The sequence below is a fragment of the Kryptolebias marmoratus genome, linkage group LG21, assembly GCF_001649575.2.
Source record: "Kryptolebias marmoratus isolate JLee-2015 linkage group LG21, ASM164957v2, whole genome shotgun sequence".
Lineage (NCBI taxonomy): Eukaryota > Metazoa > Chordata > Actinopteri > Cyprinodontiformes > Rivulidae > Kryptolebias > Kryptolebias marmoratus.
Window position 1 is genome coordinate 18,797,450 of NC_051450.1, and position 15,541 is coordinate 18,812,990.

The window sequence follows — 15,541 nt, forward strand, 5'->3', positions numbered from 1 at the left end:
TTCTGTTATTTTTAAGGATTATTCTGTTATTTTTAAGCATTTTTCTGCAGTTTTAAGGGTTTGTTCCGCCTAGTTTCAGCTTCTTCAGCAGCTTTCAGTCAAATCATTCAGCAAAAAAGCATTCACACTGCATTTTCGCAGGAAATGCAATTTCTCTAGTGTTTATTAGAAACCTCCTCAATAAAACAGAGAAGGAAAATTCAATTTCCAGTTTTAAGATTTTGCACTGAGGCACGAAGCTTTGAAGATACTTTTGTGTTATAAACTGGTGAAAACATTTGCAGATGCTCAACCAGATAATAAGAAAATAAATTCTAGAATAGAATTAAAGCTTGCATTTTTTGTTGTTCTAACCTGATGGTACTTCTTTAGGATGTTGTGCATCTCTGCCACGTCCTCACTGCTGATGGTCTTGATGACGTAGCGTTTGTCGTAGGAGGTATGGAAGCGGGCTCCACTGCGGCCCTGGGCTTCGCTGTTCAACGGAGCGCTGCGCGTCAGAGAGTTCTGCAGACACACGGCAAAGGAAACAAAAAGTCAACAGATGATAGTTTCAGTACGTAAGCGTTAATTTAGCCACATTAAACGCCTCCCAAACATGAAGTTCTGACCTCCATGCCTGCGTGAAGCAGCACACGGACACAAACAGCTGCTGCACAGTCTCTGGAGCTCAACAGAAACATGATCCAACATCTTCCAGCTTAATGCCTCGTTCTCCAAGAACTCCTCAGCCCCCATCATTTACTGACTGGGTTGCAAAGTAAGAATAACCGTTTAAAATGCATAAAACAAATGATTTAAGACCTTTTTTTTGGAGGTCAGTGTTTGTGGCTGAACTGTCACAATAATATTCTGATGTTTTGATTGCAGTTCATCATGCCAAACATCGGATTGTTTATTCTATATTCCCCCCCCCCCATTTTCTTCAAACAGGTCAGTTCCTTAACTCCCCCCAGCCACCCATTCACTGCAACCAAGTGAACTCCAGCGTAAACATGTAAGCTAGACAGCTGCACTGGAGCGCAGTGACCTCCAAACACTGCCAAATCACTGCACTTGGAACTGGGGGGGATTGCTATGAAAGAGAGGGGAAAAAGCAAGAATACCAAATCAGAGCCAAGGCAGATACATTTTAGGAAAGTTATGGATTCAGTATGCTGCACGGCGCTTAAAAATCACACGCCTACAGCCGTGAAGATCCAGAAACGTTATAGTGGGCCTGTAAAACTATACAACTGTCTACAATCTGCTGTAGACTGTTTGTGAAAAGCACAGAAATGGTTCATACCGAGAAATCCTGATCATCGATGCCAAACCTCTCCCTGAGGTTTCGAAACACGAGGGGGCAGTACTCCTTGAACTTGAAATGGCTAGGCATGTTCTCCCTGGGTTTAAATATTAAAAGAAAGAAATATCAGGAAAGACAAAGTACATTGTTTATGATTGTTTAGGTTCTGAACATGTGTTGCCTTTATTCTGTGACATTTAGGGGTGAAACTTAGGAGATTTGAGTAAAAAAAAAGAAGGTGTTACTTGTTGAAGAGGTGGTTGTCCACTTTAATCTTAGAATAGGCCTTAAAGTCATCTGGCATAAGCATGATGGGAATCTGAACATGGCTTAACTCGTTTATCTGTGCAGAGGAAAGAGGAAAAACAGAAAAAGTTAGTAAAATATGAAGGAAGACAACACATGTGTACAGTCAACCTGTCCAGTTTGGCTGGCTTGACGTGGAAAAAAAAAGGAAAAAAAGCAGCAGATACATTTAAATCAGACAAAAAGACCCAGAAATGATAGATTTAGCCTACACCACAGCTGGTTGAAGCTCAACACTTTGACCAAATCAGCTTTCCTCCTTGATTATTTTAATGTGACAACTACAAATTACCAACATGGGAATTCTGAAAACGAACAACAAGCTGAGAGCTTCAGCTCATGTAACTTCTTAATGACGCTGGATCGTAGAGCTCGTTAAAGATCGCTGGTATAAAAGCTGTTTTTCATACTTTTCCACGTGACAATGTTTGCATGAGAGCTGGTTCTGGTCCAAAAGTCAACCTCATTTCTTCTTATTATTATATGTTGTCCTGCACTAAATGACTGTCAGCTTCCGTATGAACAAAGTCTTGATAGTTGAGGAAGATTTGCAGTGGTGCAGGATAATAAAAATAAACAATTTTATTATTTAAAAAAGGATGAATAATTACAAGAATGTTATTGAACCTTATATCTGAGCCTAAAGTTCTGTTCTGGATTATTAATCTGCACAAAATACTTGGTAATAAGAGCAGTTTAGTTGACGTGCAGATGGGGGGGCATTACGGCTCTAAGAGTTACTGTATTTTGCGGACTATAAGGCGAACTTAAAAGCCTTCAATTTTCTCAAAAAACGTCAGTGCGCCTTAAAGTCCGGAGCCTTATATAGGTAATGGACACAAATCATCATTCATATGAGCCAGTTGAGGGAAAAAGAAGTTCCTGTTGTCTCTGGGTTGAGTTCAGTAAATTGCACCACTTTTGCTCCTTTCTATCCAATCTGTGCTGATTGTTGTGATCTTTACAAGCTCTGTAATATTTCTTCTGTTGAACCTAAGACTTCACTTCTCTGCGTACGCTTTGATGAAGTTGTTGTTTACGGCATGAATGGATATTTAAATAGTGCACGTTTAGGGCGAGCACCAGCTAATCAACATTAGGTTACAACTGGACTAAATGTGTCCCCTTCAGGTCACTCGTGGGTTCCTATAAAGCTAGAAAAGCTTCCCTCTAAAAACAGAGACAGGAACTGTCAGCAGCCACAGTTCCTGTAGTATAAAAACAAAAAAAGAAGAAGAAGAAGAAGAAGAAGAAGAACTGGTCTAAACAGTTCGAACTGTGACCAGACCCCTGCAGTCCAAAAGTTCCTATTGAGAAATAATTTTTTTTTTCCTGCTTCCTTTTTCTTTTTTATATACTGACGTTGCCTATTTGGTAAACTTCCTTAGCAGCAGGTCTTGTCAGACTTTTAAAGTGTTTTAAACAGCATTAAAGTTGCCGAATAAGCATCAGGATGCGAGCTTAAGCTGTTAAATTGAACTTTTTTCCACCCTTTTGGTAGAGAATGGTTTCTCATCACAGAAACATGTAAAAAAAAAAAATGAGCAAAGTGTGCTGAACTGGGCATACTGTTTGATTGTTAGGAAACATCTGACAGGAAGTGTCATTTGGCCTAATCAGGTCTGAAATGTGACCATGTTTAGACAAGACGTTATGAATTATTGACTGATTCAGACTCCATGTTTTTTTCTACGGCAACTATAGGATGAAACAGGACCCCCTCAGTCTTTGCACATGAAATAAAGCGAAGCGCAGTGCAGGAATTTCCGCTCAGATCTGGCCGCGGCTCTCGTCGCTGCATTACGCAGACCTGACATTTGTTATGACAGCAGGCACGGCTTGATAAATATATGATGTGTGCGCGCTTGTCTGTGCGCATGTTTATTTGTTGATGCCTGCAGGCAGGGATGTTGGCAGGTTGCTCTATTTATGCTCTATTAATAACCTCGCGTTTCACGAAGCGGTTTTATTGTCGCCGGTTGCACTGAATACGCTCCGCTTTTCAAACTTATTACTGGTTATAACATAAATGACGAGTGTGGGGCCTTCTTCCGTGAATAAAACCTGAGCTTTAAGAATTAAACAATCCATGCTGTGAGCCCTGATGAAAGATGTGGTACCTCACAAATTTAAAACTCATTATCAGCCTTTTTAAATTGTATTTACAGAATTAATTATGCCGTCTCCATTTATTTACCCACTCTGAATCTCGTCTCAATGAGGTTGTCATCACTGCATCTTGGTGTTATTTAGGTTTATGCTTTTTGTCACTTCCTCCAAACTGGAAGCAGAAGTATGACTTGATGATTTGGATCAACAACCAAACCTTTTAGACTCACGAGCAAAACGAGGTTTTAATTTATAATTCTGTTAACAGTTTAGATTAAATTATATATTTGTGAAAATGCCATCTTGACAGGGTTGGGTAGCATATAAACTTATCTGTTTACCTGTATTGTTCCAAAGAAAATACAAAAATCAGGCAATGAAGTTTATATTAAACAGTGTAAATTAGATAACCTACTTCTCTACGAAGCTGTCAGCGCTTTGATTTCTCTTCACACATTACGAAGCCACACAAAACCGCAATTCCCTTTGTTTGCAAGCAAAAACCTAAGATTTTTGTCAAACTAATGATGTTTTTCTGTCAGCCTTCATTTTTTCTCGAGCACCTACTTCTCCCGCTTCACATCTGTCGTCTTTGTGAAGCCGCTGCAACCTGATTGCGGCTCTACATGTCGCATGCAAACAAACTGTCTCCCTAAATCCTTTTTACATGTCAATACAGCTAAAAGGTACATTTTGTAAATTTAGGAACTTGTACTTAAATGGTTAGGAACTGGAACAAATACATTTAATCACTTTGTTGTGCTCTTTAACTCATGACAACACCAAATGTCAAAGCAGTGAATAAATTAACAAGTTTAGAGTTCATAAATCTGTATTTTGGAAGACAATGGCCAATTTGTGTATTTCTTTTTAGGTGTGTTAGTCAGTGGAGGAAAAGCTATAAATTTCCTTGCTCTAAAATATGCGTTTGCAACGTCGTGCACGTGCATGTGTGTTCATGCCCAGCCTGGTGAGCATACAGTAAGCAGAAACTATGAGGCACAGCTCGAAACCGGGACAAGAACATCGATACGAAGGCGTTTCATCACACTGTGAGTAGCTCTTTGCTGCTGTAATTAAGGCATAAAGACTATCTGGTGGGACTTAAAGTGTGAGAGGCTGAGCAGATGATCCAGAGCAGCTTCCCTAATGTTGTTTATTATCTGTAGGTAATGTGTTTTAAGGCAACATCTTAAAAACTGTCAAAATCCAAGACAGGAGCTGGCAGCAGGCAGGGAGGAGGAGGACGACTGAAAACTTTCAATTAAACTTTAGATATACCAGGCTACAGCACTGTTAAGACATTTTACAATAAACTTTGGACTTCACGCCTTCAGTACGAAGAAGAGAATAGCTCGACCACCGTCTCTGCTTATAACCCGGTTAACAAACTTGACCTAAATGTTCGCACAGCTGCCTTTTAAGAACCGTTCATAAGCTCCTTGCTATAAAAAAAAAAGGGGGTGAAACTGAACGGTCAAGCGCTTTAAATATCTCCTTATTATTCTTGCAGCAACCACAGAGAGCTACATCGAAGGACCGAACTGGCGCGTCTCAGTGACAGAAGACCATCTGAAGGCAGAAGGGAGACGGACTCAGCGGATGCCATATCCGAGGATGCCTCAGCACCCTCGTGTGACAGGCACTTACGTCACGCTGGTGTTATAAAACAGATGCATCCTTTGGTACTCAGAAGGGAGATGTCACCTAATCAACAAGGCTGCGTTTCACACACACACACACGAGCTGAGACAATGCCCGACATCACAGGCGCGAGTGCAAATCTGTGAGCGATAAACAACGATTCCTGACTTTCAGGTGGAAGGTTGTTATTAATAAACAAAGAGTTTTCACTTTCAAAAGCATGTGGTTAAATCAGTATTCAAATCTTGTCCTGTATTAGTGTTTTAGCTTTAATGCTTTCGAAAGCCGTACTTTTAGGACAGCATTTATACTTTGGCCGTATCAATCGCATACATGCCTTGGCTCGTCTTTCTGCAGTTATCAAACTTGCAGACACATTTCACACTACCACTTCCTTCTCGTCTCCATGGCGATGAAGGCTGGTTTTCCGGCCCAGAGTGAAGCAAGTGCGCGCTGTTGCTCCATTGGACAGGAAGTTGGTGAGAGAAAGCGTGCTCTGTCAGCAGAATGGTATGACCTTGTTTTTCTGACTCACTTTCAACAGATGACAGTTCACTAATGGCGAAGAACGGCGAGGAGAACATGAGCAGGGAGAAACTAATTTCCAGCGCGGTAGCTGGAAGGAATAAAACCACTCAGGCACGCCACAAGGTTGTGATGCCATTTATCAGCAGGAAAGCTATGAGTATCATTTTTATCTTTGCACAAATATGATAATCTCTAACTGATTTGCAAACTAGTATGTGCTTAGCAGTTGTAGAAAACATTTCTCTACAAACTCAATAAAATGAATAGCATCAACCAACATGGACGACAGCAGATGTTGCCATGCGTCCGTTATGACGCCCAAACAAAGCCTGCTTTACATTGTGGACGTTTTAAATACGGTATTAGTTCACTTTTTCTAAGAATTTCTCAGCCTCTGCTGCTTAGGAGATGAGACACTTCAGATTTCACACATCTGGAAAACTCTAGGCGCTTTTTAACGAGCCTGAAAATGACAACAATGAGCTGCGGACGTTAGCATTAGCCTTGATTGGCCTGCTGTGTCAGGCCGCAATGCATTATGGACTGTTTCAGCTGATGTAGCGTACAAAGTCTGCACACCACTTTTACTGCACCACGCAATCAATTTCTAGAGCACGATATAGGGCGTGGAAATTTGCAACTACAATTAAAAACACTGCAAAATGGCAAACTCACCATTATATAGTGCAGGAGGGAACAATTCAAACAGCATTTATTCTGGGTTTTTGGAGGGAGTTCCCCTTTGTCCCGCTCGTAAAGAAGTAAGAAAGGTCAGGTCAGTCACTACGGCTCCTTTAACTGAGTGAATCAGTCCACAAGAAGGAGTTGCTGCTTTTTAAATCGTTTCTACTGACCTTCTGTTTGAGTCACTCCTGAATACTGTGGTGTCGAGATTTAACAACATAAAACGCAAACGGCCATTAGGGAGGCAAATTTACCATTCTCTAGGCGCTGAAAAGGAAATCCCTTACTTACTGCTCCATGTCCTACCTTCTAAGTGCTTTAAAAAGATGCTCAGTGAAGCTAAAGGTCCCGAACACCCCAAAGAAAAAGACTGCACAGGTTTAAGAGAAAGTTTAGAGCAGGAGTGGGCAATCCTGGTCCTGGAGAGCCACCATCCTGCATGTTTTCCTTCTTCGTGTTCTGCAGAAGCCTGTTAATCACCCATTGATTCAAATTAGGTGTGATGGAGCAGAGAAACAAGCGAAACATGCAGGATGGAGGCCCTCCAGGACCAGGATTCATTCATTCAGCAGCGTTTTCGCCTGATACTTTTAGTTGATCCAACTAAAGTATTTTGTAAAAGAGTTCCTGTGATATTCCCAATCTGCATAACGAAGCAAAATGTAATTTTATTCACAATAAATGGTGATTTATTAAATGGTGAAGAGTGATCTCGTCCTCCTTTCTGAGGTGACTGCTCATTCTCAGCTGCTGCCCCAAAACTGAGGAATGGTTTATCGTTACATATCAGACAAACTGAGTCTCTTCATGTTTTAAGTCTTCTTCTTCAGGGCGGGTGCAAGCAGTGAGACTTTGTCGCTACACTTAGTGAGTTTTTTCAGTGTCTTTTTCTGGTGTTTTTGGAGACTTTGTAAGGCTGACATAATGGTATGGTGCTTTCCAACCAGTAGTGGGTGCTCAGTGGACCCTCCTCCGTCTCGTAGATAAGTGGCATCCAGTAAGGTGTGTCTGAAACATTTCTGACACCAAATGTTAAAACTTTAAATGAGTGGCTTTCAGATCCTAGTCACTGGAGGTTTGTCATTAATTAGCCATGAGCTCTACTTCAGAAAGCTGTTTACTTTGTCACCATTTTCTCAAATGAACTACGTCCATCGTTGCTACGCATCACTGCAGCCGAGCGCATCGGGGGACGGCGTCAGCGAGAGCGCAGCATGGTACAGACCTGTGAAAGTGAACCTACAAAGACGGGTTGCCAACAATGCTAATGTTAGCCTCACTCTACTGTCCATAACAATAATAACCTTATAAGTTACTGATTTTTGTGAGCGCTTTGTCTTTGAGATTGACCGGCCAATGACTTCCTCACTTTTAAAGCCCTTATAAATAGATTTCAGCACGCGCAAACTGGAACCAATTCACAAGATGCTTCCTGATGGTCCTGGTTCTGTCATTGCCCTGGGGTGCCAAGATGCAAGGATGCCAGCTTCTCTGTTTTCTTCGCCCATAATCAGACACATTAGCTGCAGGTCACTCCTGCAGATATTTATAGAATCCCTTTCTTACGCAATCATCCACAGAAGCAGACCCGGAGAGGCAGGGTGCAGAAAGGAAAACGAAGACGAAGAAGAGGAGCAGTCAAAGAAAGTATGTCACTTCGACAGGATGAAGCAAAAATAGACGCAGACGGAGCAATCAATGAATCCCCAGAATAGAGTTTATTTGAGGTTTTGGAAGAAGCTGACAATACGAAGAACAAAGTAAAAACAAAGAACCTTTAAATCTGAATTTTTTTTAAAAAATCTCAAAACCATCGCTCATTCTTATAATCTGCTGCAGCCAGGAAGAGCAGGAGCCAAAAACCCTTAATGTCAATCCAACGACCAGCATGTCAAGATAAATCCTGGAGGACAACGATTTTTAATCTTAATCAGCCTGAATCAGGAGGCATTTCTGAATGATTTAACTGATATGACATAATAATCTTGTAGGATGAAGTTTGCACCAAATATGTTGACGTTGCTCCTCAGGACAAAGTAGTGAAAAAAATATTTAACCTAAACTAATTTCAATAAAACCATGACCAGCTATGATCAATACTCCTCCTTTTAAGCTTTGATGGATGCCAGTAAAAATGTAAACTATTAGGATTAGAGTAAAACAATTGGATTTCTGTCAAAAAGGATTTTCAGCATGTGTTCACATATAGCACCAGCAGAAAAAAATGGCCTTCTTCATTCCAGCTATTATTGGCAAAAACAAATGTTTAAAAAGTGTTATTGTTTACTTATTGATAAACTACAACAAAAACAGTAAATAACATCACCTGTGACAAGTTTTCAGATCCTCTACTTCTAAAAACAGCTGAGTTACAACAGGACACTGGAGCAACGTCATTTTCACTGTTTGCTACACAAACGCGTGTACAGTTGCAGTTTGCTTTGCTGGTGAAATCTGTGGCTCTTCTGTCATAACCTGAGAGATAAATGACCATCATGTTAAACCTCAGGCCTTAGGAGGTATTTTGGCTTGCAGGCCGAGGTGAGGGGGTGGGTATCCCGTGCATCTGTGCATGTATTTGCACGTTGCCTCTGCAGTCTGATCGCAATCTAAGGCCTTGCCCGGGTTTCATCGCAGTGTCCTGTTATTTAAAGATTGAGGTCACTTTAGAAATCTCTCTGCTGCAGTAAGAAACTCTATATTAATGTTTCCAAACTGCGGCGTGCGCGTGCCGTCTTTCAGTAACCCGATGGCTCAACCTGGCGATCTGACGCAGAATCTCATTTTTATGAGGCTGGCGATATCAAAGACAGAGCAGCTTTTTTTAATTTTTTTTTTTTTTTTTTCAGGCAGTGAAGAAAATCAGGGGAAGAGGTAGCCTAAGGCACAAGCAGGAAATGTGCCGGTGGAGCCCCGGCGTTCTGATATGCAATCCAGGAGAAGTGTTTGAACATGCAGCTTTCTCCACACATCTGCCCCTTCAGCATAGTTCTTAGACACCAGAGTCAGATAGTAATAACAAAAAAAATGTTTCATGATCTTTCATTGGTACGTCTTTACCGATGGTCAACTATGGGTGAAGCTATAAATGCTGTCTACTGTTTATTCTTAGAATTAAAAATAAAAATTAACCAAAAACAGCACATTTTCTGAGGCTTAATGTAGCTACACAACTTGTCAACATGATGTATATAGCTTTATGTCACGTTCAGAAGGCAAAAAGTAAAAGAATAATGTTGTGTAATCTCCAGTTTATAAGACAAATAACATTTTAAGGAGAAACACAGAGTAGGTAAAGCAACATGAGTGGAGATAAACGTGTTGTGAACTTTACTTTGCCTCGACAGGCTTAACACCCCAACCAGGTGGACAGTAATCCAACCGCAGACTACAGCTTAGATCCAGACTTACACCTTTAGATCTTTAGCACTCCTGACCTTAAACATACACAGGGCTATTCTGAGGATCTGAAATCCAAACCCAACTCTCCACCCTAAAACCAACCACTCAGGGTGCCTGTTAAAGATTTTTATCTTTACACAACATTAGTCCCACGCATGAAGGAATCTGTGAAATTACATGTAGCACCAGAAATCCTAAATATCAAGCCAAATTTACACATGATTATTTCTATTGCTTAGATTGCAAACCACAAGACTTATGGGGAAATATATAGAAATTATAGACTGCTTTTGAGCTCAAACCGTAATTCCACAAACTACAGCAAAAACAATCCTTATCTAGTCACGACAGCAAAATTAGTAATGACCGATAAGAATAAGTTGCGACTTTGTCTTATCTCTAAAAAGGAAGTTGCTGCAGTTAATCTAGAAACGGGATGAAAGTTGCGAGTAGCGTTCTGACCAAAAAATACAGAACTCAAAACTGCCTGTAGACTTCCTGAGAAGAAAAATTACCATAGCAGGGGAGTAGGCGTTCTGCTTTTTCCACTAAGATTGATGTTATATCATAAAATATGCTAAATAAACCAGCTGAAGGGTGAAACATCACGCCTCCCTGGAGTTCTGAGGCGACTGCGCTGGTCAGAACAGATGAGAAACAATAAGTTCCAGTTTACTGTACTTTCATTACCACAAAGCACGTTAGTTCACACATCTCCGCTGAGCAAGACGTGCTTTGGATCCTAACCAGTGTAAAACAATCAAGAGATATTGTTCAACTGATCTTAATTATGGTTTGATTCTAACCACTGCTGTCTTCTATGGTAGACCAATGGAGAAGTTGATGAAGAAGTCTGCATCAACTCAGAATCTGTTAGTCTTGCACATTTCTGCAGGACTTCACAGGTTTTTTTATGTGTATCATTGACCCTAAATGTTGCGAAACAATCAGATTTTCATTTTATTTTGCGTCGTATTCATGGCAGCACAGTTTGGCAGGGGGTTTAGTGTCGTTTCCTCGCAATAAAAAGGTCGCAGGATCGCCTCCGTGCATCCGAGGGGTTTTCTCTGTGTACTCCGGTTTCCTTCCACAGACCAAATCATGCATGTTGGGGACAATTTTTAGAGCTGCCAATTGACCCTATGTGCGAGCGAGAGCGTGGATGGTTGTTCGTCGGACCTGCGACCTGTCCGGGTGACCGCTGGAGATGGGCGCCAGCTGCCCCGCGAACCCAGAAAGGAAAATGGATGGATGGGCGTTCTCGTTCACCGCTTTGTCAGCATCTGTAAGTCTGTCTCCATGGCTATTAAATCGCTTCAGCACTTCTGCTGCCAGAGTAAATGCAAACAGACATAAAGCTGTTGAAGGTATGCAGTTTGTCAAAAAAAAGCTCCACCGACCACCAGAATGGTTTAGTTTAAAGATATTTGGGGAAAAACTCTACGAAGCGTCGTTTTAGATTGACCTGACCCAAGGATCTGTTACCAAAACCAGCCTCATTAATAAAAACAACATTATATCAGACATATTTGTCTTACAATAATGGATTTTGATGTGAGAAATCAACTAGCTTACAATCATTTTGTGCAAATATGATTATATAGTTTAACATTTGTATGTTTTTTACAGTAAGAATAAAACTACACCTTTCCTGTCCTCTCACACCCCATCCCATACTGGGCCTGGTTCTGGTTCTTCTGGAGGTTTCTTCCTGTTAAAAGGGAGTTTTTAATGTGGCTCAGAGGTCAGAGCAGCGGACGGGGGTTGGACAGGGTTGGAGGTTCGATTCCTGGCAGCAGTGACATGTCGAACCCCTCACTGTCTCTGACGTGGATATCCGTTGGATATGAATGGAGCTTAAAGCATCGATTAGTCTCCATAGAATGATTTGTTCAGATTAGCTTAGTAGGTTTGGTAAATTAGAGCACAGATTGGGTTGTAAAGCTGGTTGGCTACCATTTTTCCTTTCCACTATTGCCAATGTGCTGCTCAGGATGGAAAGCGAAGGTTCGATGCAGCCTGCTGCCTTCCTTAGATAGGTGACTTTTACGTTTTATGTTTTAGTACAGCACCCTGAGGTGCCTTTTGTTGTGAACTGGCACTAAACAAGTAAACTGAATTAAAAGATCTGCTCCTTCATGGTAAATGGCTTGCACTTATATAGCGCTTTATCTAGTCCAAGGACCCCAAAGCGCTTTACACTACAATCATTCACCCATTCATCCACACATTCATACACTGATGGTGGTAAGCTACATTGTAGCCACAGCTGCCCTGGGGCGGGCTGACAGAAGTGAGGCTGCCATCACACCGGCGCCACCGAGCCCTCTGACCACCATCAGTAGGCAAGGCGGGTGAAGTGTCTTGCCCAAGGACACAACGGCTGAGACAGCCGGAGCAGGGGCTTGAACCAGCAACCCTCTGATTACAGGACAAACCCTGTTCATGTCACAGAGCCTCATGAACACTCAGGATAATGTTGTTTTAACTGTGCAGTTCTCAGGTAAGCAGGAGGCCTGTTTACTGGTCTGCTGTAAGGCAGCAGCAGACCTGAGGTCAGCAACGCTGACAGCTGACATCTCCTGTGTGACACCCAGCAGCAACAACACGGAGACTCACAGCTCTGACAGCAAACAGGACTTAACGTGGAGGGAGACATGATGGGTGAGGATCAGACTCACCGAGTGGTTGACTCCCCACATCAGCACGCTGAGCAGAGGGTCGCTGGCACGGAACAGCTTCACCTTCTGGGCGACGAAGTGCTTCTTCTTCGTCTTCGTTTTGCTCGCAATAGCTGCGGCAATGCCGCCCGCAGAAGCCATGTTTAGGTGATCTGGCTGGTGGATGCAGTCTCTGTGATGATGATGGTGGTGGTGATGTTACAGTGCGCTCAGCTCACAGCTCAGTCAGATCGACGCTATTCATTTGACCAGCTCGCAAACCAAAAAGTGACCGCTCTCCTTTCCAAAGTCCCACACGGCTTGGCTGAAGCTAAACGAGGCAGTGATGTTAGTTAATATGTTGCTGAGAGGCTAACAAAGCTGTTCTCATTCAGCTAAAACAGTCTTTATCTCTCTCTCCAGCCCACATCGACTCTCTTCCTTCCTTGACACGTCTGGAGCCTTCAGTGAGCTGGCGCTAGCATAGCCGATTAGCTCGCTAGGTAGCTAACACAAACGATAAATTTTGTAAAAAAAGAAAAATGTAAACAAAAGCAAGGTGAAAAGCGTGAATCGAAAAAACAAACACTAAGCGACGAATTGCGACTAAAAAAACGACACGTTAAAAATTGACGCTATTCGTCTAACTAGCCGCTCCGGACCAACAGATACGCCGCCCGCCGACCTTCGCTCGCCATACGACGGCACAAAGCAGAAGCAGCCGCCGCCGTTAGCCTGCGAGCTAACGGCTAACAGCCAGGCGCGCGCCGGAGCCTCCTACGCGGTGGGAGCAGCTAGCAGTCCGCGGGGATGAGGGAGTATCCTGTCATGTCCTCGCCCCCGTCCCCGTTTGGTAGAAAACGCCGACACGACGCAGTCGTCACCGGGGTGGTCAGCTCCAGCTCGGCGGCATTGATGTTCATGCGTGCTGCTGTCAGTGACAGCCCGACGGGATGGGAGGTGACAGCCGGAGCCGAGCGGTAATGTCTGCCGCTGCCTGCGCTGATTTGCTGCGGCTCCCTCCTTCCCTCCTCCTCCAACGGGCTGGTGTCCCCCCCCTCCCCCCACCACACACCAGGCTTTTTTTTTACATATAAATCTGCATATATAGAATGACACAAACCAAACATTTAAAAAAAAAAAAGCATAAAGGAAGTACGCTTTTATTTCTTCTGCACTCTGCAGCTGCTGGAGTTTTACTGAGAGCCCTGGCCTCCTTTTCAGGAAACGGTGTGATAAATGTCCCACACTACCAGAGGTCACTTGGTTTTCTGGTGCATACTGCGCTGTTTCCATCGCCATATTGCTGTGTCAGGGCTTCTCTGAAAGCAGGAGGCCTCAATGTGCTGATGCTGAATAGCCCTCATTTGTTTTATGAGTCACTCTTCATGGCAGCACATTTGGAGGCCTCCCTCACCATCCTTGTTGCCCACGGATCCAGTGACGGATCCAGGGAGTGGCACAGGGTGGCACCCCCGGCCACCCCTACTGCCACCCTACCTGCGGGCTCGTTTTTCTACGTTTCACACAAACCCACTGTTTTAAAATTTCTACACACCCCCTCTTGAGTTGCAAAAAAACACAAATAAGCTGAAGTCATTCAGCTGGAAGCTCATGCAACACCTTTGCCCCACTAATAAAAATAAAAATCACAAGAGCCGCTGCAAATCCTCACACAACTTGTCAGACTTTGTTATTCTTTTGCTGGATTATCCCCTCTTTTTGTCCTTTCATTTCCTTTCGTCCTTATCATTTTGCCCTCCATTTTCCCAATATTCTCTTTACATTTCACCGCATGCTTGTATCGAAAAGCCAACAAAAAAAAGGATGTTCTTGATGCACTTATAATGAAAAAACAAACTCATTTTGACAAAATATGTGTATGGTGGCAGCCTATATAGTTACTATGATCAAACTTCCGCTCAGATAAACCTACATCAACAACAACCTTCAACTTCCCTTTTTTTAATATACAAAACTTTGATCTGAGTTTGCTTCTTGTGGTCAATGAGTGCAACATTTCTAACCTTTAGACAGGTCTCTTTGTAGGCCCGACATAGAAGATAAGTCACAGCGAACATTTAAGAGAGTAAAATTTAATTTACGAGTTTGTTTTAAGCCTTGTTATTGGCGGACAGTGCTAGCTGTGGCCTAGTTTGGGGTTTATCTTGTTTTATGAGCTTATTTCACAGAGTTGAGCATTTTGAACAATTACTGAACAGCTGAAGGGCATTTTTTTCCCTTTTATGCAACAAAATAGGAGGGAGGACAGTGCATGTCACACAAGATTGAAACTTGAAATAGATAATTTGACCACATACCTGAGCTAGTTATCCGTTACATAGCCTTATATGTTTTGTGAGCTGCTTTACAATAAACTGAATGACACCTTTGGGTTAAATTTATCCTCCTAGATTACATTGTAGCAGCACTTCAGTGTTTGTCTTAACCTCCTCCCCAGGTTTGCTGCGTTCCTTGTTCACCGTCTCCCCCTGTTGTTAGGAGACGAGAATAAGACTTCTCTGCTTAATCCTCGGAGCGCCTCTGCAGGCTTATTAATCAGAACAACAGACCAGTCAGAGGCAGCTGACATCTTTGCAATTAATTCTGATGATTTATGACACTCGGTTTGCAGGAACCTGCAGTTAGCAGTGCTTGTGTCTGCCCATTTATTTGCACGTCAGGAGATTTACTTTCAGAGTTTACTGCTTCATTGGTTTAATAAATGATAAATAGCCTCACTTTGAATTACTGACTTGTGACTTTTTCTTGTGTTTTATGTTAAAAAATGACGCAAACGGTGCTTTGAACAAACTAGAGTTAATGCTATTCTCACCAGATGCCCGAGCCACCTCAACTGGCTCCTCTCGGCGTGGAGGAGCAGCGGCTCTACTCTGAGTCCCTCCCGGATGACCGAGCT

At 42.6% G+C, this 15,541-nt stretch overlaps 1 protein-coding gene across 4 annotated transcripts in view; it reads right to left on the minus strand.

Moving 5' to 3' along the window:
* Positions 1–13,630, minus strand: part of pip4k2aa (phosphatidylinositol-5-phosphate 4-kinase, type II, alpha a) — a 25,026-nt gene extending 11,396 nt beyond the window's left edge. For 2 of the 4 annotated variants that reach the window (XM_017428424.3, XM_017428423.3), the window contains exons 1-4: positions 12,643–13,629; positions 1,534–1,631; positions 1,289–1,385; positions 355–507 (exon numbers count right to left, since the gene is read on the minus strand). In XM_017428424.3, the coding sequence (XP_017283913.1) occupies positions 355–507; positions 1,289–1,385; positions 1,534–1,631; positions 12,643–12,783 (489 nt within the window). In that variant the 5' untranslated portion in view covers positions 12,784–13,629. Of the gene's footprint in view, positions 1–354; positions 508–1,288; positions 1,386–1,533; positions 1,632–12,642 lie in introns of all 4 variants that reach the window. The other 2 variants (XM_017428425.3, XM_037973093.1) reach the window with 2 other exon arrangements.
* Positions 13,631–15,541: the final 1,911 nt, after the last annotated feature.